General features: G+C 42.1%; 1 protein-coding gene across 1 annotated transcript in view; it reads left to right on the forward strand.

Annotated features, from left to right (window-relative positions):
* Positions 1 to 235: 235 nt before the first annotated feature.
* Positions 236 to 26,790, forward strand: part of LOC114436297 (potassium voltage-gated channel subfamily D member 3-like) — a 72,165-nt gene continuing 45,610 nt past the window's right edge. The window contains exon 1 of the mRNA XM_028406491.1: positions 236 to 1,338. Within this exon, the coding sequence (XP_028262292.1) occupies positions 236 to 1,338 (1,103 nt within the window). The remainder of the gene's footprint in view (positions 1,339 to 26,790) is intronic.

Here is a 26,790-nt window from a genome sequence, read left to right on the forward strand (position 1 = left end):
CATGCTTAAGTTGGTGCCATTTATCAGCTTGAAATTACATAGCATTTTGTGCAGAAGAGAGAGAGAGAGAGAGAGAGCAACGTGACCTATAACAAACATCTTTGTTTGGAACATGATGAAACTGGTTGTTAATCTCATAGGCTCCTTTGTTTCTGTATGTTCTTTAGATGTCAGTTTATTCTAAGAGTGGTCGAGTTTGAGGTGAGGAAGACTGCTTCCAAGACTCTGTTTCACAATGGCAACAGGAGTAGCAGCCTGGCTTCCCTTTGCAAGGGCTGCAGCCATCGGCTGGATGCCTGTGGCCAACTGCCCCATGCCCATTGCACCGAGAGACAACAGCAAGAAACAAGATGAACTCATCATTCTCAACGTTAGCGGCCGACGTTTTCAGACCTGGAGGACCACTCTGGATCGCTACCCAGACACTCTGCTGGGCAGCTCTGAGAAAGATTTCTTTTACAACGAGGAAATCAAGGAGTACTTCTTTGATCGGGACCCGGACGCCTTCAGAAGCATCCTTAACTTCTACCGGACAGGGAAGCTTCACTACCCCCGTCACGAGTGCATCTCAGCCTATGATGAGGAGCTGACATTCTTCGGCATCATCCCTGAGATCATCGGTGACTGCTGCTACGAAGAGTACAAAGACAGAAAGAGGGAGAACTTGGAGCGGCTTCAGGATGATCAGGAGGAGAACAAAGATGTGAAGATGCCCAACATGAACTTCAGAGAGACCATGTGGCGAGCCTTTGAGAATCCCCACACCTCCACCATGGCTCTGGTCTTCTACTACGTCACTGGTTTCTTCATTGCCATTTCAGTCATCACTAATGTGGTGGAGACGGTGCCCTGTGGTTCCACCTCCAACCAGAAAGACATGCCATGTGGTGAGCGTTACACGGTGGCGTTCTTCTGCATAGACACCGCCTGCGTTATGATTTTCACAGTGGAGTACCTGTTACGCCTGTTCGCCGCACCCAGCCGTTACCGCTTCATGCGTTCTGTGATGAGCATCATCGATGTGGTGGCCATCTTGCCATACTACATTGGCCTGGTGATGACCAACAACGAGGACGTGAGCGGCGCCTTCGTGACTCTGCGTGTGTTTCGAGTGTTTCGTATCTTCAAGTTCTCCCGTCACTCGCAGGGCCTGAGGATCCTGGGTTATACCCTCAAGAGCTGCGCCTCGGAGCTGGGCTTCCTCCTCTTCTCACTCACCATGGCCATCATCATCTTCGCCACAGTCATGTTCTACGCAGAGAAGGGCTCCAGCTCCAGCAAGTTTACCAGCATCCCGGCATCCTTCTGGTACACTATTGTCACCATGACGACGCTGGGGTGAGTGATCGACACATCACAGATCAGATTGTGAGAATATCTGCACTGTGTTTGTTTCTAAAACAATAGTTTGGCTGTAGTAATAAATGCAACTGATGCATTTGTGTGGATTTTTAAATAAGTTGAATAATTTATGAAAACCACTTTGAATTTCAAATGAGTATTAAGATAGCCTGCCCCCATACTTCAGTACGATGCAGCTTATTTGAAGCTGCCAGCGTGAGTAATGGTGAGCAGTGTAGCATTTATCTATCAGCACAAACACTCGTGGCATTTTGTTTGCCTCACTTAGAGCTTGCCAAATAGGGACACAGTGGTTGAATACATAGAATACATCTGAGTGTTGAAAAGATGCCCAGACACAGGTTTGTATGGAGCTATGTTTAGTACTTTCTCTTTTTATCTATGCTCTGCTTTGGTTCAGAAATAAATGTTTACGTTGGGATTTTTCATTTGAACATGCTGCCTGAAGAAATGCTACAAACTAAAACATCCTTCAACCTCTGCAGCCTCAGACTATGACTTTATTATGTTTATTATGATTGTTTACAGAAAACAAAAACACATCTTCTTTTTTCTGCTCTTTAGGGCTCATGTGCTTTGTGAGGAAATAATCTAACTGCATTATAAAGTGAGATGGTTCCCCTGTACGCCTGCAGGCGAGGTGTCCCATGAGACATCCTCTGTCACCTTTATTATGATTCCACTCTGCTCTTAATCTTTCTTCCAAGCTCACTGAGACGCGGTGCCATGAATGGCAAGGTGAACTTGAAAGTGTTTTTTACGAAGTTTGGCTGAGTGTATTACTCCATTATGAAGGCAGGGTTGGAGAATAATTATGAGTTCCTAAAAATCAGTTTTTCACTCTTTGTAGATAATGTCGTGTGTGTAAGTGAAGGAAAAAAACGTCCTTTTGCCATGACAGAAATAAGGTAGTCAAAAGAAGCAGGAAGCAGAGGTGTTGAAAGGAGGCGTCTCTCCTAAAATCTTTTGCATCACATAGATTTTGGTCAGTTTGTCCATTCCAACATCATTTTAGTTTCCAGCAAACATTTCAGTCTTTGTTGGCATACTTTCTAAGTTTGTGCATCTTGTATCATTTAAATTGTTTTGGCAAAATATTCAGTGCATGAAGATGTTTTCTTTCTTTTTGTGTTCAGCTGACGTTCATACAAAGAAGGATCAGTGTAGTAATGCAACCAGCACTGATACTGCATCAAAGATTATACTCTTTGTCTTACTGAATAATAAATAATAAAAGAAATCTACCATCACTCTCAGAGCGGAAGGTGAAGGCAGAAGGACTTTACATTTTTGTTTTCTTTGATCAAAGCTTGAACTTAATAAAAGAAAAGAAATAACTTGAGAATGTGAGATCAGCATGTGAACATTTGTTTTATTTCCCAAGGACTCAAATGATTCAGTCATTATCAGATAAATGATAGTTGGTAGTTAGAGTTTTTGGGGCTGCTAATGATTTCAAACTTCTCTTACCTTCCATCCACTACAAGTCAAGGCAATAGTGTGAAAAATGTAACTAACTTTGGATAGAAGTCATTGAATTGTATTTCTCAGAATGCCGACAGCTCATATTGACTTCATATGACTTTTCAGAAGTAATTGGCAGCATGGGCAGGATGAACAGCTCAATGGACCTATAATTGAGTTTTTTAATCTGTGTATGCACATTTAGTTTAAGTCTGCTGGGCCATCATGACTTCTTATTGTGGGAAACAAATCACAAGTTGTTCTGTGTGGAACTATCCAGCGATCTACGTGCACGTCACATTCCCTGCAGGACACGCCCTCTTACTTGGACTTAGTGGCAAAGAGCCATTAACAGAGGCTGTCTGAAACAGGGAAACCAGCGAAAAAGTGAGAGAAACAGAGGATTATATAATAGAAATACTAAAGTCCAACTAAAAAAGTTGGACTGGACAGTGACCCACCAGTGAACCACTAGTCGACAGTATTTGTACAGGAAACATACAAACATGTTTCATCATCACTTAGAACATAAGTCTGTGTAATATTGGCTCTTATATATATTGATAATATTACATTTATTTAAACAGAAAAATAAAACAACAATTGTAAAAAGTCTTCATGTAGCCGATCATCACAGCTGTTCTGTGCTAAAGGCTTATAAACCGTAAGTGAAAGATGCTAAGACGAGTAGTGGTGAAGTTCCGGCTGCTGATTCAGCATCAGTCCATGAGCTTCTCCTCTCGTTAGATTTCGTCTGTTAAACGACACCTCGTATTGTTGATTTCTATCCACGGTCAGTCGCACAGCAGCTCTTCATGTATTTAGATGAGTTTTTGAATACGTTTGGGCCACGGTTTTCAACACAGTGCTGCTACTCGGCAAGCTTTTTGCCACTCAGCACATGTAGCAGCAATGACTTCCGCATGTGGTGACATCACGTGCATACCCTCCTAATAAGTATGGATGTGTCTGTGAAGTCTGTGGGAGGGATCATGAGCACTTCATGAGAACAGAACATGATTTTCTCCTGACCACTGGACATATTTTAACAAGTGTTCCATGTGCTCCAATAAAAGGAGACATTCTCCGTCGCCCCTCTTCCCTTTGCGGGTAATAAACATACATTATACCAACAATTTTACAAATGTCTTACTGTAAAAATAAAGAGTTTACACATAAATCTCTGTGAACAGGAGGACGTGCTGAGAGCTTTTTATAGTGTCAGTTACTGAGACTGAACTCTAGCTCATAAACTATAAATACCAGACAGGACAATGCTGTCACGCTGCACCTTATTCAACCCTTAGTAAAATACCTCATGATGTGGCCTTGTGTTTTTTTTTTACTAACACAATAGGAAACGTGTTGCTGGCAAACCTGAAACTTTCTGTCCTATAAAGGGCCATTACAGCAGCTATTTCTGAATCATGACTCGGGGGAAAACAGCTCTTTGTTCCTCAGGTTATGGTCAGTGTGTCAGAGACTCATAACAAAATGAAAACCTAATGAAAAGCCAGGAATTGTTTTCCAGACCAGAATAGCTCTGGGTATTGAGCAACAGCTGAACGGGCTGCATGACCTTACCTGTACTACAGCTCTGTGTGTGTGTGTGTGACATCTTTTGTATCACACATACAAAAGGACAGAAATGCCAAGGTGAAAGCTTTATGTAGACGGTAAACCTGAGCACTGTGTGTTTGAGTGTGGAACCATTATATCTGACACACAATAGACAGCAGGAGCACTGAGAGTCTGTCTACAGCTCCGACACGATGCTCATCATTAACCAAGGACAGTTACTTACAATCAGAAAAACTATCAGCGATGCATGTATAAACCTTGTGTAATCACTTTATGAGTATGTTGACAACATGTTGAAATCTAATATCGTCAGACTTTTTGCAGCACTGTGAAACAAACGTTGGAGTACAGACAAATGTTTAAAACAAAAAGCTGATTTCTCATAGAAAGTCAGAGGGGAAATCTAAAGGAAAAAACATTTTTCATATAAAAAAACTAGTGCAAACCAAGTTCAGAGATGCTGCGTCTGAACTAAATGTTCCTGTATTTCACAGGTTTTTAAATCTGATGTTTGAGGTGACAGTTCTCTCTTTTTGCTTTGCAAAGCTGAATAGGTTGGCAACGATAGCCAAAGCGATAGAGTGGGACACAGAAACTGGGAGTATGCTTGAGCCTCTTAGTAGAAAAAAAAGAAAGCAGGAGAAATGTTTCTGATGTGTCTGATAAAAAAGAAAAACTCAGTGTTCACAGGAAGGATTACAGTCTAAAAATAGACTGTAAAGAAATGGAAGTTTTAGCCTCTCTGCCCTACAGAAAATTGTGTTTTTGAAAGCCGTACAACAACATACATGTGTTGCTATTCAAGCCACAACAATGATAATCTGTGCTAGCAAACTAGCTAGCGTCATATGTTAGAAACAAAGATGATTGTTATGTCTTTCATTTCAGTGTTGTGACTCATTAGTGAGTTTGTCTGCATATGTACATGCTGCAGTTTTTGTGTAATTACTCTCATTGCCAGAAGGGGGAGACAAACATTCTACCCTGTAGCTTTAATAAAAAACTTTGACGACAGTTTTTAAATTAAGATGGCATATTAAAAACAACAATAAATAAATGCCCAAAACAAAATAAAAGTGTGGTGCAATGTGGTGCATATCATCTTTGTTTGTAGAACCTCAAGCAACGCTTGTAAAATAACAAGCAGGTAAAAAAAAAGTTGAAAAGCTTTTAGTGGTAGAATATGTGGCCCCTGTTCCCCTGCAGCTACCTTAATGTGCAGTAAAAGGGGCTAATGTATATATAATTACCACTGCAAGCGAGCATCCAGCAGTCTGTCATGAGGGTCGGCGCTGCCTCCTGCCTGTTGCCCGTCGATCTGGTCACCTGCCGAACAAACATATGTGCAGCCCATCTGTCAATGCACACGAAAAGACACGAGGGAAAGTCTTTAATCTAATATAGTCATGGTATTATCCTCTCAGAGCTCTTCTGGTTGTTTCCTTGAAGTGGTCTCTCCTAAGTCAGCAAGTCAATCTATTTCCATTTTACAAATCCTATTTCTTGCTTAAGTAAAAATAGAAATGCTAGGTTTTAGAGTACAAAGCAATAGGGTCTCAGCTGCATACATCTCATATACTGTGTGACTTCAATAGTGGCATTTTGATTGAAGTGGTAGTCAGCAGGAATTGATACCATGAGATCTTCTCAGTAGATCCTTCAAGCTGTACATCACTTTCATATATGGGACACTGACCACGTGTCCAACAGCTCTCAGTACTCAGTGTGTCCACCTAATAACACATATAAAGGGTTCAAACTTCAGTTCAGCTTAATGTTCAGTAAAGTAATGTTAGGCAGCCAATTAAACTGTTGTGAAGTCCAGAAACCACACACACACGCACAGGAGTTATTGGATGTAATAGCAGTTTAAAAATAGTTTTTATTCTTTCTGTAAAAGTGTGAAAAGGGCTAAATGTTGACAGTCAAGTCTTTATCAGATGAATTGGAGCACAGTCTCACACACACACACACTCAGATGCTGATTCATCCGCACACATACATAGTTATTGCCTTTGATCTTGTCTCGGCTTTATGACCTGCCTCCCTGCGTCCTCTCCGTGTCTGCATGAGCCCAGACAGCACAGCGCAGCAGTTCTGGGTAATGGGCTGGAGCAGAGGGAGATGAGGAGGGGGTGGTGGTGGTGGTGGGGTAAAGGACTGACTGGCTGTATAATCAGCCACTTTCACTGTCCAGGAACAGGGGTGTTAAATCAACCTCAGGTGGCTGATAAAAGGATCTGGATTGAATCTCAGCGAGGTCCGCTCCCCGCAGCTCCCTGTCGACGCCGGCCGGATACGGCCGCTGGCATCAGTGGGACAGGATCCAAAAGATTGATGAGGAAGGAGAAAACCCGCTCTCTTACTCTCTCTCTACCTCTCTCTCTCTCTCTTTCCCACTGACTGTCCTTTCCTCCTCCCTTCCTCCCCTAACCCCCCATGAGTCTCCCAGGGGAACGGCTATTTTGAGAACACTAGCACTATGTGTGAAAGGGAATGAGCAGTTTCAAACTATAATCTGATACATGATCCAGACATGAGAGAAGTCGTTTTTACCTGCACGACAGGTGCGCAGAAAGCAAAGGTTCACAGGCACACCACTGGCTCTCCCAGGTCTCCCACACCTCTAAAAACATTATTAACCCAATAATGAGAGAAATATTAATGAGGTGTGCATTGAAATCTGACTCTGGCGTTATAATTAGAGTGATTCTCCCAGTTGTGGAGTCCTGGTCCTGGACGGAGGCTTGTTCTGTAGCAGAAAGTGAGAAAAAAATGTTGTTATGCATGTAGGTCATGTTCCCATCTCTGCCTTAATCAGTGGCTATATATAATCTGCTTCTTTCTTCAGAGAGACTTTTAGCTCGCTCCCCTCTGTGTTCTCTGCTCAGCATCTCTATTAGACAAAGTGGCCTGGGCCTACAGGGCCACAGGCAGGACAGGAGAGGTCAGACAAGTCGTGCTTCGGCTTTTCAAGAACTGTGTGGAGCAGGGGAGCTGGCTGAGAAAGGCTGTTTTCTTTACTGAAATCCCTCGGGTCAATCATGTTTACCTGCATTTAATCGCCCTTTATTGTTCCTGCAGTAGTTATTACTTTATGTCTTATGTTGTGATGTGGTCAGGGAACCATAATGTTTACATACACAGAGAACATAACATTACGTTTACCCCTTTTTTTTCCTGACAGTCAGCCCGGTTTTCTTGACTGAGATATCATGACTGTCCTCTAACTTTCCTCGAAGAGCTGTTTTTGTAACCACAGTTGGCAGTTAGCACCTGAAATCATCACAGCATTGTTTCATGTTGCTTTTTTGCACCTAAAAGTCACCATCAGCAGTTTTAGACTTAAAAACCTTTAGACAAAATTTAAAGGAACTATCAGGTCAGACCAGCCAGATCGATGTCTTCATAAGTTGTATCTGTTCCCTGTCACACAGCAACTGTAGCCTGGAAATTTCTAGAAATCATCTGGATGAGCTGTATTCGAGAAAGTAAATGTCTGATTCAGTCAGACAATAAACATTCTGTTCAATTCTGTCCTGCCAGCTCTCTTAGTACAAAGTCCTTGCAATGTCTGATTGAGCAGATGTTGAGTGTGAATAGAGCATTGATGTTGCCGTTTTCTTCCTGCTTGTCTGTTCATTGCTCTTTTTTTGATCATATAGATATCAGAGCAAAAAAGTTCATCACCCTCGATGAGTCCTCCTGCTCACGGTGCTGAGCTGTTACTCCTCACTTAAATTATGTAAAAGTGTAGGTTGGTATTTCAGTTATGAACTGCGACTTTAGCGAAAGGCAGGAATTAAAACAGCTTCACAGGAAACTGTTGATGGACTATTCTGAATCCAGGTCCAAAGGTGTTCAGATTACAGCAGGATTAAACAGGAAAATTAAGCAAACATATATGCGTGATGGATGCTTAGCTGCTGAATGGTCCACCAGGTAAACCACTTCAGTGCCGACTGTGTCTGAAGTACAGCATTCACAGACAGGAGACAAACCCATACAGTTGCAGCCAACTATTACAGTACTTGCCTCTTGCTTTTTATGGAGACCATCAGTTTTTACTCATATTCAGCGTGTTATCAGTATGACAGACACTACTGTTAGAAACTGAAACTGCCTCAGAGAGCAGCATCATCAGTGGTGTGTCAGCACGACTCTGATTCTGCTTAACTGAACAATGGTGGATGATTTTATGTACAGTGATAATGTTCTGTGAATTTTTTTCCCATGGAGGTGGCGTCATCGGGAGGCGCACGCCTCCATCTCTACATGAGCCTTGCAGCTTGACCAGGGAAAGATCAAAGTGAGCATCACCTCACATATCTTCATGTAAAATGTCTGTTTTAATCAGTATCACCGGTGTTGTGGCCTCACTGTGGCTGGAGTCTGTTTAATTTCTTTTTTAAACTGTCTTTGTCTTGAAGTGCGTTTCTTATGAATAATTTAAAACATGTAAATGAGGTTAATTGTGTAGCTTGAACCACTGCTCCCTGTGGTACTGCACAACTCCTACAAGAGCAGAACTGAGTTTGGTGACAGAATCTTAGGTTTGATAAAAGGTAACCGCATTCATAGCTCAGCACTCGCTGATGTGTAAGGGGATTAATTAACATTAGGAGGAAGAATGCTTGTCACATTGGAACTGAATTAGGAGTCTGCTTCAGTATTTTATTTTTTTTACATCTCAGGTATCCCTTTGTTCAAGAAAAATGGAACCACATTTCTAGCCTTGATTTGTGGTATTTGTGTGTTTGGACACATTGTGTTTACAGTTAATAACGGATAATTCATAACAGGAGTGAGGAGCTGGATAGTAATGGAGGAAGTAATAAATGCCAATTAATTCTGGAGTGACATACATTGTTTTGTTAATAATTCAGGATCTCTGCGCCAGGCTGGAACAGAACTGCTGGGATGTAGTGCTGCATAGTTTGTAAGTGGGAGTGTTCTCTCACACAAATCATCAGAGGTTACAGATTGTGGTGCTTTTCTATGGCAGCATGCTTTCAGATAGAATTAATGGGCTATTTTGCTGCCTTGCTGAACCCTTAGGGTCAAAACAAGTGCAGCTTGTAGGAAATTAGAAATATTCCTGCCTTTATCGGGCCAAGATGCTCTTGCAGCCAATTTCCCAACACAAGGCTCTTTAATAGAAACCTTTCTAATGATCGCTGTGGAATTTAATTTAGCTCCAACACAGGTTCATTTAACACCTAAACTCATTTAAAAGGAATTAAACTTGCAAAGGATAGTAGTGTCTGGCAAGCTTAATGACCTCTGCTCTCTCTCACTATTTCTTTTACTGGTGTGCTGAAATGAGCAACGGCTTATCCCACTGTGCCTAAAACACACACACACACAGACACACACACACACACACACACACACACACTAAAGATGCACACACGCACATTCACATCAACCTCTAGTTTGATTCAGAAAGTAGAAATTAGCTGCTAACACTGCAGCTCTGTGCTTTTTTCACACTGTATTTTCTGCATCAGCGCTATATGATCTCTCTTTCAGGGTGTAGCTGCGGCACAGCATGTGGACAAAAACAACCACCTGTCAGTTCATCAGTTGAGTATAGCTTTGCATGCTGTTGGCCCAGGAGTGGAGGAGCTCAAATAAACACTAATTTAATAAAATATGAGGTTATTATAAAATAATCTTGACCTCCTGTTGGAGGATGTCTCAAAGTTGTGTACAAGCTACCTTCCTTTGTCAGACTACAGGCATTCATTTGGTACCAGCCAGGACTTTCTGACAGTTATTGGCACTTCTTGGCTTTGGTGATGACAGCCAGAAGTGATGTGATTGGTGGAAATTAGACTGTGAAAAATGGGATGGAGAGCTGCTTCGTCCAATCACCTGCCAAGCATTTTTTTTTGAAAGTGTTTGCTTTTGTCACACCCCAGATGGATTTGTGTAACAAACCATCTGCACCGAGTGACCACAACTAATAATGGTCAATTAATAGGAGGCTAACATTCAAAGAAGTGAAGTAGTGTTTCATCATTTATCATGTCTGACAATAGTATCATTATATCACCTAAAATAGCCAGAGACTGAAAATAATGCTGATGAAGAGCTATACAGCTTGTGTAGAGGGGTTTTTATAGAATATATAATGTGATTTTCACTTTTTTAAACTGCATACATTTCTACAATTGTTCTGACTGCATAAAAGCAGATATTTGATGTTGTATCAGCACAGTCTGTAATAACTCGTGAAGTGTTTTTTTCATGACACCATTCATCTGAAAACAAGCAGTTCTGGCTTCAATGAACAGTCTTTTATCATCTTCAAAACAATCCAATGTTGAAAAGCCAAACTGTTCTCTCTCATTTTCTGCTGTCACATTTTTTTATACTTTCATCTTTCTTTCTTTCATCTCATTTTTTCCTCCTTTTGTAGCCTTAATTGCTTTAGACTTTTGTTGTTGCCAATAAAATACAGTATAATGTTTGACTTCCAATAACAAAGCACTGGACTCGCTGACTCTACAGTGCAGTAAACACCAGCAGCTTTCAAACCAGTGTGCAAATTAAAGTTAACAGAGTTAGAACAGCAATGATGGCTAAAATGTACCATATATATATATATATATATATATATATATATATATATATATATATATATATATATATATATATATATATATATATACATATGTATATATATATACACACATACATATATATATATACATATATCTATATATATATATATGTATATATATATATATATACATATATATATATATAGAAGAAGTTAAACGCTTTTCTTTAATTGTCAGCATGTCATGAAAATGATAGTAGTAGTGAGGAGCTCGTCAGATCATTATGGTTTTTTAAACAGAGGTGAAGCCGTGTCTTCCTACTTGCTGTAATAATCAAGAGTATAGAGCGTTTTTTTTATCTTTTTTTTACACCCTCACATAAAACAGTTTGTACGGTATGCTTAGCAGGAGATTTACAACTTCTTTTTGTAACAAGTAGCAACAGGAGATGGCGACGCTTTTAAGTTTAACTTGTCGTCTTTGGTAGTGTAGAATGTTGCTCTGTCAGCTTTTTAAAATTGTGAAAATGCCCGGGACGTGTTTCCTCTCTCTCTCTCTCTCTCTCTCTCTCATGCTTCCTACTGGGGAGTAGTAATAGTAGCTGTCTGATATGCTCGGTGAGCAGAGTGGGCTTGGAGTAGCAGCATGCACACTTAGTGGAGTGTGTGTGTGTGATTAAATTTGGCACGCTAAGGTCAGAAATGTGAAGGGAAGTGTAGGAAGATGGTGTGAAATTAGGTTAAGAAAAAAGTCAAAAGTTCAAAATCATAGAAGAAGAAAGATGGAAATTTGTACATTTTATGTGCTAAAAATATCTCACCAGTGGAAGAGAATGAGAGGGAAGAAGAGGGCCGAAAAAAGAGAGAATGTTAAATTGAAACAAAACAAAACAAGACAGGCAGCAAGGAGGTGAGAAGATGTGATGTTATCTAGCGTCGTTTCAAACATGCTATCTGAGGATGTTTGTATCAGGCCACAAAGAAGAACCTTGAATGTCGTCATGCTCTGTACCTCGAATGAGTGGGTTATTTTTAGATGCTCGGCCCTTATCTCACTACACAGCTGGCAAGAGTTCAGCTCAGAGAAAAAGGTAAAGAAAATGTACTAATAACCTTCAATATGCTGTGAACGAGGAGGCAGACGAGAGAACAGCAGAGGCACTGTTACTGCGTCTGAGAGGACAGTCAAGGTTAATTAAGCATACGTTTAAAAACGAAATGAAGTTTATGAAGCAAAAAGAGAAACAAAGAAACTTTAGATTTACACAGATTCAAACTGCATGTAAGTGAATGTCACAGCCAGTGTGTGTGTGTTTGTGTCGTATAGGCCTGGGGCGCATATGCCTACCTGACATTATAAATAATACCAGTGTGTTTATTTATGTTTTCCATTACTGTCTGAAATGCAGCTCTGGGATACAGTATCATGCCTCCCTTTTCACCTCATATTTAAATATCAATTTATATGCAGCCAGAGTTCAGCAGATGTTAAAAACAATGCAAAGTGAAGGTTTTGCTGGACTTCAGAACAAAAAGCGCTGAGGTGGTTCTAGGAACAACATGAATATCCAAGGACACAAACGAATTTAAGACCTTCTTGACACTCATGATGAATTGTATGTAAGGTATGACGACAGAGCTGATACACAGCAGTAATTATAAACGCTAGTTTTCTCTGATCATTTCGGCACAGGCTTGCTTCAATTCAGTTTGTTGTATTTGTTGTGTTCTGCACTCAGAGAACAAAGTAACTTCTATTGTTCATCCTTTCTGCATTCAAGATACTTCATCTTATAAATGGGTGATTTGGGAAAAACATCTTATCATGATAGGTGTGTTCATATCGATTGCCATATATTGCAAAAGAGAGAAATCTGCTGTCATTTACTGTCACCTTTCTGTCCTTTCCTTATCTGTTTGTGTGGCTTAAGGTGCACTAAAGGGCCTCAGGGGCCATATACTGCTGTGTGTGGCCCCCAGCATGCCTCAAACTCAGGTTGTGAGTGCTACAGGAGCAAAATTGGAGACACCAAGACATCCTGACTAAAAAAATAAAATGTTAAAGTTTACTCTTCAGTTGCAGCTGAACATTAAGGTACTTAGGGTTTCTGTTTTCAAGGACTGGAATATTGGCCTCATGTCATGTTTTTCAGGTGAGGACAGGCTGAACAGGACATGTTCCCTCCCCTTAAAAATGCCTCTCTGCACTCTCTTCTAAATTCGCCTGCCTCCACCTACTTCTTTAGTCTGGTCTCTGTGGGTTTGAATTCAATTTTCAAATGGTAGTACCAATGGGTGCTTAATAAGCTCCCTCTGGGCACATTTGGCTAGACACATAACCAATCAGAGAAATGAAACATGGGACATAGGCAGAGAGACAACCCGACTAGTATCAACAGAACAAATCCAAAAGTGGTGGAATAGGAACTGTGCTGAATGACTGTTGTCAGTTGTGCAATAAAAACTTGAAAATCCAAGTTATTATTAGCAATTGTGCAACTCAACTATTTTTGATCAAGGCGAGCAGCAAATCTTTGCCAAAAGCTGGTCCAATAGTGTTTGTACTGAGTGAAACTGGCTGTGAAGGGGAGGGATTACAGATTCTAGACGTGTTTCACAGAGAGAATTTTGGTAAAGTGGTAAAAGGTATGGCTGGCTTTACGCTGGATGCTTCTTTTCACCAGTCTCCTTGTCTTTTGAGCCTTGGTCTGTGTCTGTTGGGGTGCTTCCTTTGTAACGCTGTCACTCGAGTTTTGCCTTTTCCCCTTACATACGGCTGCAGTAGCCCAAATATTGGGACATGTGCTCCTGAAGTGGCTGTAACTCTGAAAAATCACGTGATTGTTTTGGCGCAGTGCTCTTCTCATTATTATTGGCTTTTTATTATTAATATTAGCCTAATGGAAAATGCCCTGTCAACGTTGCGTTGATCTTTTCTAAAAGTTTTGTTGTCCAGCCATGGTCCATAGTTAAGTGTTCCAAAATACCTTATTATGTGTAAACATAACAAACTGTGCCTGTATACTGAGCAATGGTAAAATAATTGGTCCTGCACAGTGACAGCTCTCACTTAACAACAAATTACTGTACGTGTTAGGCTATCATTTAGTGAAAGCATTTAGTGGACCGGCTGAAGCTGGACAGACATTGACACTGTGATGTAACGGTCTATGCTCATTACATGACCGTCTGTCTGCCTGACCTGAATTTGCTGTTAAATGTCTCCAGCTGTGTTTTGTTTAAAACAACACACAGAGATTGTGTGAGAGCCAATATGGAGTAAACACTGACACAGAGCACACTGACAGAGCGGAAAGGTACTGAAAAATGAAACAGATGTGTCTCCGCTGAGCAGAATGAACACTGTGGCAGCAAATAAACACTGTTACAGCTTGTGTGTTACAGTATATAATAATAAATAAAGTATTGCTATATAGAGTATTTTTACATAGGTACCACCTGTAGTAGAAGTGCACTTGTCATGTCACTAAAGAATGACCTTTTTAAGGTGGTAATATTGGTACCTTACCCTTCAGACCTAGAAGCATGTTTTTTGTTTCCAGCATTTCTTCTTCTTGTGTGGCAGAAAATCCTTCATATATAAGTCAGGATTGCAGTGCAGATACAAAAATAAGGCTGCAAGAGTTGTAGTTGTATTCTGACCACGATGAGCGTGCCGCTTCCAGCCCCTCACATTGAGGATGCCATGACCAGTTACTGGGCTTAGCAGGTGAGCTGAGCACCAGCACTCTGTGGCCTTACCTCCCTCCACTCTTAGATCTTTTACTTTATAACTTGGATGATCCACTGACCCCTAGTCTCCACTGTAACAACTGCTTTATTATTTTCATAAATTCCACGAGTACATCTACCAGTTCAGATAGATAGATAGATAGATAGATAGACAGACAGACAGATAGAGGCCTCTTGTCCTTTGCAGCTAATCGTACCATTGAACATGGATCCTGGGTTGGCCTCCAACTTCCGATATGTTTGAATTTAGAGGGGATTGGAGGCCAAACCTGTGCATTCTGTGCTAGGGCTTTAAGAAAAGAGCTTTAAGTAGTTTTTAAAGGAAGGACATTAGACTTTCACTTAAGTAGGATTGTTGATGTAGCACGTCTACTTTTACTTCAGTATATATTTTGATGGGTAATTGTACTTTTACTTAAGTACTAAGCTTTTAGTACCACCACCACCACCACTGACAGCCACCTAAGTTTTTAAACTTACTCTATATGTACTGTACTGTATATTACATTGCTTTAGGTATGTCTTTATGACAAAGTTCAAAGTATATCCAAACAGATAAAGGGGCAGCTTTCAAAGCCTGTATGAAAGTCTCCATTCAGAATCATTCTCCTGTGTCAAACAGGAAGGCAGCTCCATTCGTTTGTGGCCAGGTCAACATCACACATCTCACTTCAAGTGAGTCTACTGCTCTGGATGCCAATTATGTCGACATCTCGAGGCTAAGATGACCTCTCTGTGTCCTCGCAGAAGAGGAAGAAGAAGCTTCGTTTGTATTTTGAGTTCAGCTGCTGGTGAAGTGAAACCGTCAACGCTGAATAGAGCTGTCTCTGTAAATGACTCCTTTTAAAGACTTCATTAGGCTGTAAGTTTGTGTTCCATTTTCCATCTTTGAAAAAGATACTGAACTGTCAAGATACTGTTGCAGGAGACATACAGTAGTAATCTGTGTGTTGTCAATATTTTCACCGTGTAGCATGATGTTCAGACGTGATGATATTGTAAATGTAAATGATCTGGAAAGGAACACAGAAATCTATACATTTTGTTGAATATACTGTGCACAACACCCATTAATTGCTTGGATCATTATGACCAGGGCGTATGATGCCTCAGTCTCTCCAACTTAACATGAGCAGCTATAGCAGTTGATTCAGTTGTAGCCTGTCTTCATCAGTCAGAGGTAACAGCGTGTTGGCTTTTCCAGACGATTAAAGCGGCCATCAAAGCCGTGACACCATCCCCCACCTCCTGAAAAGTCTCCAGCAATGTCACTGCCACTGTCCCTTTCTCCACTTTTATTTGATGCCTTTTGATAGTTTTTATACTCACAGTATGTCTGCCCAACAGTCAGATTACATCAGTCCAAATGTGAGGACACTTTTTTTGTAGCAGGTGAAAAATGAAGATGTTTTGCAGATTCTTTGTTTTTGAAGGTTTTCTCTCAACCTATACATTGTGCCTCCAGGTCATGGGATTAATTGCTATAATATAAAACCTAATGCACTATAGAATAAACATGAAGCAGTTTCATTTTGAACTATTGGCCTGTACACACTTTGTCTGAATTTATAGACAGGAGTGTGTTGCTGGACTCTCTAAACACAGTATATTTAGACATATTGCTAGATGCTGACATTCATCAGATGAGCACACTTTTGACAAGTATTGATTTACATTTATTGAATTCTGCCTGGTAGCTTTATTAAATCCATTTATATGGTTTAAAATGACGAGCTGAAAAGCTTAAAACAATATATATAGCCTGATGGATATAAAATCCTTCGGGAGTCCTGTTGCAGCATGGCCCACAGATGAGACCAAATGGTGTACCTTCACAGCAGCAGCACCAGGCACCTCAGCTTACACTCCAGCAAAGTGCTGTGTGGATCCTCTGATTCTTTGTTTGTGCTAAATTCCCACACTGAGTTGAATATGTTCATGAATCTTAACGCCAACCTGGAGAAAAGGTGTCAACTCAGAAAAGTGAGAAAGAGAAAACACAGAAAGTGTGTGTGTGTGTGTGTTCTACTGTTTGAACAACATTGTTGCACTGTACCATTGAACTGTCAAGACTGCTGATAAAAGTGGTATACAGAAGATTTACTGAAACACAATCCTTGACAGCTGTTTGCTTCCACATTTTCATACATTTTAGCTTTTTTGGTACCTTACATCCACCACACAAGCAAAACTCGACCCCACATTCTTCTTAAGATTGCCTATTAAAAGAAATGTATTATATTTAATTATACCTTTGGCCTTCAATCAGCTTTTTTTTTGCACCCGAAAAATAAAATTTGAAAGAAAATAAAATTAGGAAGACCCACAGAATGAAGTTGGCCCTTTCAAAGACCCTGAAATCAAATTGACTAGTCAACAGGACAGAATGACCAACTGCAGAAATAAACTGACTGAGTGAACTGCAGATTAAATTTGCTGCTTCCATTTCTCTGCAATAAATAACATCTTGGGCTGACAGATTGGTTCTCCTTTGAGCAACAGAGTAATCATGTGCCATGACTGTCCAGTATATTAATTTGAATATCAGAAAGGCAACAATAAAATACAGCAGGTTGTCCCACATTACGTGAGACAGATGGACGTCTGTTCGGCTGCAGGGAGCTTGATCATCGTGATGGATATGAAGCACAATGTCACACACATTATTTATTATGATCATTATCAAATGTTGTATGATAGAAATACTTATTTATATTACTTATATTTATCACACACAATTTTATTCACTGCTGCTGCCTGATATGCTTTGCATTCCCATGGGCAACCTGAAAAGATAAAAAACACCGCAGGGTTGTCTCAGAATAAACCTGTTCAAACAATATCTTTATAAGCATCAGGCTTTCTTTAGCGTATACTACTGCAGATGAAACATAGAAAACTAACTTTATACTATGTCACGCCTGGCTCGCAGAAGGCGGACAAACAAAACACCAAACGGGAGGGATGCCAATCAAAGTGCAATTTATTAACATAAAATAAAGTATAACAAAATGAAACAACCCAAACAAGTGCCAAAACAAAAGAAAAGGTGGCTGCTGGCGAGCAGGCCAACACAACCAATGCAGAGCAGGGCTGGCAGGGCTGAGCAGAGAGAGCCATCAGTGCTGGAAACTGGCTTTTAAACCTAGCCGGCCACGCCCCCGCCAGGTGGCACCGTAATCAGGAACACCTGAGAATAGGGAGAGAAACAAGGGGAGAGGAGGAGGCAGAGCTGGGAGCAAAGTTAAAGGCCCCAGACACAGACGAGATCCAGCCCACTCAGGGGCCGTCACACCCCTCCCCTTAAGCTGTGGACCACTAAGGTTCACAGTAAATGACCAGCGGTTACATCTAGAGTCACCCACCAACTTCTGCCCAGTACTCACCTCTCCGCCACCAGGTACCTTGGAGCATATTTAAGAGAGACTGAGAAACAGAGATTAAGTCAGCAGAGACAACAGCAAACAACCACAGACCAGGACAATAAACCCTATTCACTCAGTGTCCATGTTAACGAACCCTAATCAAGGGAGGCCAATGGGGCCCGGGACAGAGCATCTGCCAAGATATTATCATGCCCTTTAATATGTCGAATGTCCAAATCGTAGCCCTGTAAGAATAGGGACCACCTAATCAACCTCTGATTAGGAGATTTTAAACTCTTCAGAAAAGTCAGGGGGTTGTGATCGGTGTAGACCACTAGAGGCGCCACACTGCCCACATAGACTTCAAAGTGCTGCAGCGCCCAGACTAATGCGAGCGCCTCCTTTTCAATAACAGAGTAATTGCCCTGGTAGCGATTAAACTTTTTAGAGAAGAAGCATACTGGTCTCATTACCCCATCGTCACCCCCCTGGAGCAGGACGGCACCAGCCCCAACCTGGCTGGCGTCCACCTGGAGCTCAAAAGGCCTGTCACACCGAGGGGCCGCTAGAACAGGGCGAGAGCACAGAAGTGTTCTAACATTTTCAAACGCTTGTTGGCAATCTGACGACCAGATAAATTTTACTCGAGCTTTTAACAGCTCTGTCAGAGGGAATACTACCATCGAGAAATTTCTGCAGAAGCTCCTATAATAACCCACAAGACCTAGAAACCGTTAAAGTTCTTTTTTAGTGGTGAGCTGGGGAAATTCAGCCACTGCCGCTACCTTGGCATCTACACAGGCGCAACCTTACCCTGGCCAACCACGTGTCCAAGGAACGTCACAGTCGCTTGGGCAAATTCACACTTTGCCAAATTTACTGTTAACTGTGCCTCCGACAGCCGCTCAAACAACGCTTTAATCCTCTGCAGATGAGAATGCCACGTGTCACTAAACACCACCACGTCATCCAGGTAGACCGAACATCCATCCAACCCTGCTGTAACTCGATTCATCAGACGCTGAAACGTCGCTGGAGCATTTTTTAAGCCAAAAGGCATCACAGTATATGAATACAGGCCAGAGGGAGTGACAAAAGAAGCGATCTCCTGGGCCCGCGGTGACAGCGGCACCTGCCAATAACCTTTAAGCAAATCAAACTTTGAGACAAATTTCGCTGAGCCAACCCGATCTATACAATCATCCATCCTAGGCAAAGGGAATGAGTCAGTTTTTGTGACTGAATTAACCCTCCTCATATCCGTACAAAAACGAAGTGTCTTATCAGCCTTTGGCACCAGAATGCAAGGGGAAGCCCAACTAGAGAAGGATGGAACTGCAACATTATTTTGCAACATATACTCAATCTCCGTATCCAAACACTTCAGCTTCGCTGGTGGCATGCGGTAAAACCGCTGTTTAATGGGCTGCGCCTCTCCCACATCAATGTCGTGCACAATCCAACTGGTGCGGGACGGCACGTCGCCAAAAAGCCCTGGAAACTTTTTAATAATCTCAGTCAATTCGGCACGTTGTGACATGGACAAATGGGATAACAGCAAATCAAGATTTTTAAGTGACTCAGAATTTTTCAACCGGCCACACAACACACCATCATCAGGGTCCGAAACCCCGTCTCCCTCCTGTGCAATAATGCACGTATCAACCGCGAGGGCTGGACAGACTGTGTCCTCTACGCTGCTGCCCTCTGCGGAGCGTTGATAGTAAGGCTTTAAGAGGTTGACGTGACAGAGTTGTGTTCTCTTTCTACGACCAGGAGTAGTTATTAGATAATTTAAATCTGTCACTTTCTCCTTCACAGTGAAAGGACCTGAATATTTTGCCTGAAAGGGGGAACAAACCAGAGGAGTCAGCACAAGGACCTGGTCCCCAGGACTAAATTCTTGACGCTTTGCATGGCGATCATATTTCACTTTCATCTTCCTCTGGGCTAACTGCAGTTTCTCTTTAGCCAGACACCCTGCTGTATACAAGCGGTGACGAAAACCATTTACAAAGTCAATCAAATTCTTTGGCGCTTCAGTAGAAACTAAATTATCTTTCAAAGTCGCCAAAGGGCCACGCACTGTGTGTCCAAAAACGAGCTCGTTCGGGCTGAAACCCACACTATCCTGCACAGCCTCACGAGCCGCCAACATCAACCATGGAATCCCCTCTTCCCAGTCTCTATCCAGCTCAGTACAATACGCGCGTAAAAGCGATTTCAAAGTCTGGTGGAAGCGCTCCAGTGCTCCCTGGCTCTGTGCGTGATACGCTGTAGACCGATTGTGCTTAACACCAAGAATTTTCAAAACGTGAGCAAACGTGTGAAGAAAAATTTGACCCACGGTCACTTTGTACAATCTTAGGAATACCAAATACAGAAATAAACTGAGAGAGTGCTTTGACAACAGCCTTTGTGGTGATTGAACGCAGAGGATAAGCGGCAGGATACCGCATACTTTGGCACATCACCGTCAATAAATATTTACAACCCGATTTTGATGCAGGCAATGGCCCCACGCAGTCAATAACAAGATAGTCAAACGGCTCATTCACTGCTGGGACTGGCTGTAACGGTGCTGGTTTAATGCTCTGGTTCGGTTTGCCGGTCAGCTGACACACGTGACAAGATTTAATATAGGACGCCACATCTTTCTTGACACGAGGCCAGAAAAAGTGCTTTAGAATGTGCATGTATGTTTTACGCACCCCAAAATGACCATTTTGATCATGTGCAGCTTTCAATACATCCGTCCTAAACACTTCAGGTACCACAACCTGAAACACAGGGTCGCCTACCATTTCACTGCCAACCGGAACCCATTTACGCATTAACAAATCATCCTGTGCAAAGTAACCCTGCGCAGCATCCATAATTTGATCAGCTGACAACATCTGGTCCCACAACGATGACAAGGTATGATCCGCTTTCTGCGCTTTAACCCACTCATCCCGGGACACGGCCACAGGCAGACTAGACCACAACGCAGGCCCAACTGCAGGTTTAACAGAGGGTGACTCCACCAAATCGCCCTCCTTTTTACTCTGTGCGCGCGTCACAGCACAAACCAGAAAAATCTGGCTGTCACAAGACTCTTCAGGTAGCAAAGGCTCCGAGGAAACCACGGGAGGCGGAGGACCACTCGCCCACACGGCACTCCCACAGATGTCATTACCCAAAATCATAGCCACATCTCCTAAGGGCAAGGCAGGACGCACACCCACAGGAAACACACCTTTGACTAAATCACAGTCCAAAACAACATGATGTCGAGGGACCGGGACAAAACCAAGCTCCATGCCGTGCATCACAATGGAATCACCAGTTAGTGTGTCATTGGAGAACGGCAACACAGAGTCAACGATAAATGAGTGCTTGGCTCCTGTGTCACGAAGCACTTTAATGTTTACGCCCTCATCACTACCGGTTAGAGACACCCTTGCGCTTGTAATAAACGGATCAAAGCCTGAGCTATCGCCGGACTCTGGCATTACTGTCTCTTCACCGCACGGCACAGCGCACAGCATAGCTGGTGCCAGGGAAGGCGCACCACCTCTTTTTAACAGAGGGCATCGATCTTTCCAATGGCCTTCTCCGCGACTAATTGCACACATTTGCATTACCAGATCTCACAGGATGCCCCATTTGAACAGACCTGCGAGAGGAGCCCCGTTTAACAGACGCAACGTGCGCATCAACAAAATCATCGGATTTATTCGCAGACCCTGAACGCAATCCAGCAAAATTGGTGCCACCTTGGTGTGTCAAGACAAAATCATCAGCCAACTGAGCAGCTTTGAACACACCGTCTGGCTCACGCTCGTTCAAATAATTAACAACACGACCTGGTAAGGTATTCTTAAATTGCTCCGAAACAATAAGCTCACTAAGCCCGTCAAAGGTATTAACCCCCACAGCCGAACACCAGCGCTGAAAATGGGACTTTAATTCCAAACTCCACATGTGTTTGTTTCTCCCGTTTAACCCACTGCCTAAACCTCTGCCTATAAGCCTCTGCAGTCAGCTGATATGCTTTTAACACCGTAGTCTTTACCGTTTCATACGTCAAACCCTCCTGCGCGCACACAGCAGAGTACGCCTCCTGCGCCTTACCCGTAAGCACGCATTGAAGCAGAAGAATTTTTTCAACGTCTGGCCACTGTCTGGCCTCAGACACACGTTCAAACAGAGCGAAAAACGTTTCAGGATCTCGCTTATTAAACTTAGGAACAAGACGGAGATTAGCAGTCATATCCCCGCCTTCATGAGTACACACAGACCCAGACCTGTCTGCCGCCCCCGCGGTGGACAACCTAGACTGACCGTCCAAAATTCTGAGCTTAGTCTGCTCCAATTCCAGCTGCATCTGACACAGCCGCTGCTGGTGCTCAAGGAGCCGCTCCTGCTGCTCAAATGTGAGCGCCTCCATGCGCATCACTGATGCCCCTGGCGGCGCCGGCTTCACAGCCGCTGCACCGCCCGGCTCTTTCTGCAGCACACCTCTTTCAAATAATGACAACAAAATAAATGTTTTGATTTCATCCTTAAGCATCCCATCCCTCAGATCAATATTATAATGCCCTGCTACCTCTAATAATTGATCCTTTTTACAAGTTTCTAAAAACGCAGCGCTAGGCGCTTCACAAAACTCAGCCAAGTCCATGTTAAACACACCAATTCACCTCAGAGTAAACTTCGTACTGGACAGACATCCAGGCAAACATGGAAACAGGAAAATTCCCTCTAACTGCCTAACCACCAGTCTAGCTACAGCTGGACCCTAGTCTTCATGCAGTTCTGTGGCGGGTTGATTAAGCACAAACCCAGCGGGAGGTACGGCACTCTCCAATAGACCACCGCACACAAACCCCCTGGACTGCCCCCGAGATGGTTGCAGAAACGACCAACACTAACCACTCCCCGCAACACTAACAAACAAACAAAACAAAATGACACACTCCCAAAGGAGAATGTGTCCTGTGCCTAACAGGGAACTCCCGACCCATGCATGTCTGACCAGTACTTACCCTAACTCTGTCTGGTGACCACAAACTGCAACAATCAGAGACTCAAACAGGCAATCAGAGAATCGGACGAGCCCCCATTTGTCACGCCTGGCTCGCAGAAGGCGGACAAACAAAACACCAAATGGGAGGGATGCCAATCAAAGTGCAATTTATTAACATAAAATAAAGTATAACAAAATGAAACAACCCAAACAAGTGCCAAAACAAAAGAAAAGGTGGCCGCTGGCGAGCAGGCCAACACAACCAATGCAGAGCAGGGCTGGCAGGGCTGAGCAGAGAGAGCCATCAGTGCTGGCTTTTAAACCTAGCCGGCCACGCCCCCGCCAGGTGGCACCGTAATCAGGAACACCTGAGAATAGGGAGAGAAACAAGGGGAGAGGAGGAGGCAGAGCTGGGAGCAAAGTTAAAGGCCCCAGACACAGACGAGATCCAGCCCACTCAGGGGCCGTCACAACTATTACTGCTTTGGATTAAACAACAAATGAACTTTGGTTGCAGGTTTGTTAAAAAATACGGGTCAGGAACTGACATAATGAAAGTAAAGTTATAAAATATTCTACACAGACATGACTAGTCCACATTAAAATGAAGTGACAGGTAATACAAAGTTTCTGTCGGCCGGCTGACTTCATGCTCTTGCACAGTTGAAGCTGATTCTTTACTGTACCTGGTACCAGGTTAGTGAGGCTGTGGTGTAATGTAACCTCTTCCTTATTACGGATGATGTGATGGAGATAAACAGGCCACAAAACTGCTTATTTGGCTGGCAGTACTAGCATTGTTACCTGCCTGGGACATAACCTTAAGAATGGGCGAAAAAAAAAAACAGCTCACGGCATCAGGGGACTTGAACCTCTAATTCCTTAACGAACATCCACCTGGGTTGGATACCCTTCCACCACCTCCCACCTACATCCTTACTCTGACACTGCCGCTCTATTGGTCTCACGTTCAGATGATGACAATCAATACCATCAATATCTAATCATGTTCTGTTAATGTAAACAAAACATAATGTCATATGTTGGGCAGTTCGTCCGTAATGTAACCATGAATCATGTCACCTCTGAAGGATGTATTATCAACCGTATGTGGTTTTGTGAAGACATGTCGATCTTAGTGCATATGTACCCTTGCTCCTTTTCTGATGCTGGTGATGTTCATATGAAGTAAATGCAGGGTTTTGTGTCACTCTCCCACTCACACACTTTAACCCACATTCATTCTTTGCTCTAGGAGTGATTTACACCGCTGGATTTCTCTTCTAAAATCCTGCTATAAAAGGATTTTTCAGTATGACAGTTACACATATTTTAAACCCACTGATCTGTCTCTTCCTCGACTCCAGCTGCACCTTTTTTGTGTCCTCAAAATGCAGAAGTTTAGTGTTGAACTGAGATTTAGTTTCCACATGTTCGTTTTATGCCTTTTTTTCCTGGGCTATTAAGCTTATTATGGGTCTTATTATATTATGGCCAATACTTGATTTGCTTGTTTGGACACCACTGTGATTTCAGAATCTCTGTAAGTGGCCCATAACGAGGCAACAATGTCAGTTGCACTTTTGGCTTAATTTAATGGCACTTCTTGATGGCGAAGGGTCAAATATAAAGAGCGCACACAGTGCCCCGCTGCTGCCGCTGCTGCTCATAAATTTGCTTGTGTGCCAAACAAGCCCATTTTGACTCCATTTATTCCACACTTGTGAATTATTGTTTGTCAGTTCTTTATAAAACTCTTCAGGAGATTGCATAGATTTGTTTTCCACATAGCTGTCACCTCACATCTAACAGTGATTGCTACTATTGATTTTTGTGTGTGTGTTTCCAGCCTCAGGAGAGCACATCTCTGCCTGTTGTATCTGAACATTTGTTTTTAATAATTTAAGAAGGGATTCACAAGAAAGGCATCAGTTCAGTATATGAGAAGATATCAGACAAGATTTATTTTTTTAAAAAATGTGTTTCTATAAACATTAAGACATCTTGACTTCATGATAGGAAGCAGGAGAGGGAATGACTGAATAAATCATTAAATAAAATGATGAATTTTACAGTAGTCAGAAACAGAATGACTTCAATCACTGATTTACAAAAAGGACAATAACCAAATGCTACATTGACACAAATCTTTAAAATCATTTGCCAAAATACACTGATAGTCCATTATAAACATTAGAAAGTATATCAGACTTGAAGGCTCTGGTAAATAAATAAATAATTGATGAACCTCAGGCATGGTCAAGGTTTTTTTTCTTCTTCTTCTCTCTGCTGTTCTACTAGAGATGTTGTTTTGTCCCCAGGTGATGAATTTTTATGGTATCACTGCTGTTTGTGATTAGATTCTGACGGCTATCCTACCTTTACTGCACATATGCCGCTGTTTTCAAACTCATCTTTCTTTCACTTTGCATCTGATGTACAAAGCCAAGTGCCTGCTCATAATACTCAGATTACTGTTTTTTATCAGTGTGTGCCAGGCTTTAGGCAGATATAACTGACTGTAGAATGCAATTCGATCGATGCAGTTCTGTAAATCCACAAAAAATAAGTCTGCTTTAGATGTACTTGAGGGACATGAACTCATAATTTGTTTAATAATTAAGAGGATAAGAATATGAGAACATAAAAACTGATACTGCAGATAACAGAGATCCAGCTATAACATTATATGAGTTGCAGCAGCATTAAGAAACATGTCAACAGACTTTATATCATTTGTTTGAATGATTGCTGTCTTTAGTAAGTACATGAACAAGCTTTTATAATGTTTTAACTGCAGTGCTGGGTGACACTAGATTTTGCCGACCACAAACTCTTCTGTAATGGTAAAAAAAGGTTTAATGGCAACTGCAGGCACTACTGATGATCACACACTCACCAATTATTTAATCATCTGTAGTTCTGTTAACCTGTTGTGCAGCAAGTGTGTGATTCCTGGCAGCTTGGCTGTAGAGTTTGTCTGTTAGGCGGACGGTCCATCAAGTGGGTCTAGACTGAAAAATGTCAACTCAGATGGATTACTCTGAGTTTTGTCCAGACACGGTTCACAGAGTTTTCTTCTTGTGGCACCTGAAGTTCAACGTTTTCTATTATGCTGTAAAACATTTCAACATCTGTTGTACTTGATGTATTAGCATAGAAATCCAAAGAGACAATTGGCAGTTGGCAGACTTATTTTTCTTAAAATGAACATGCAGGAGCACCTGTCCACTTCATTTAAAAGTACACAAAGTCTTAGATTTATTTCTTGTTTCTGGAAATATCTCTCTTCTCCTTGTCCTCAGAAATGTGGCTCCTGCATCCTGAAAATCCTTGACATCCTTTTTAAGAGGTTACATGAGCACTTCACTCTCACCTCTATATTTAGTTAATGCTATAATGACAGATCTGTTAGGCTGACAGAATTGAATTACATAAACATAACCCATTCAGAGTCGCAGCTATCTCTGGAAAAATTTGTCCAGCTGCGGGAACACAAACCTCTCACCAATGATGGAGTCACTGAGGAGTATTGTAGGAGCCGAGTCATTTCTAAGGTCACACAGTGCAGGTTTTCAGGGAGCAGGTAGCCATTTTCTTGAGCCAGCTTCTACTGAAGTTCCTGTTCTTTTAAAACTTGAACTTGCTAACTAAAATACCTCACCTTCCCTTACATTTATTGATCA

The sequence above is a fragment of the Parambassis ranga genome, chromosome 5 (genome assembly GCF_900634625.1).
Source record: "Parambassis ranga chromosome 5, fParRan2.1, whole genome shotgun sequence".
In the NCBI taxonomy this organism is placed as follows: Eukaryota; Metazoa; Chordata; class Actinopteri; family Ambassidae; genus Parambassis; species Parambassis ranga.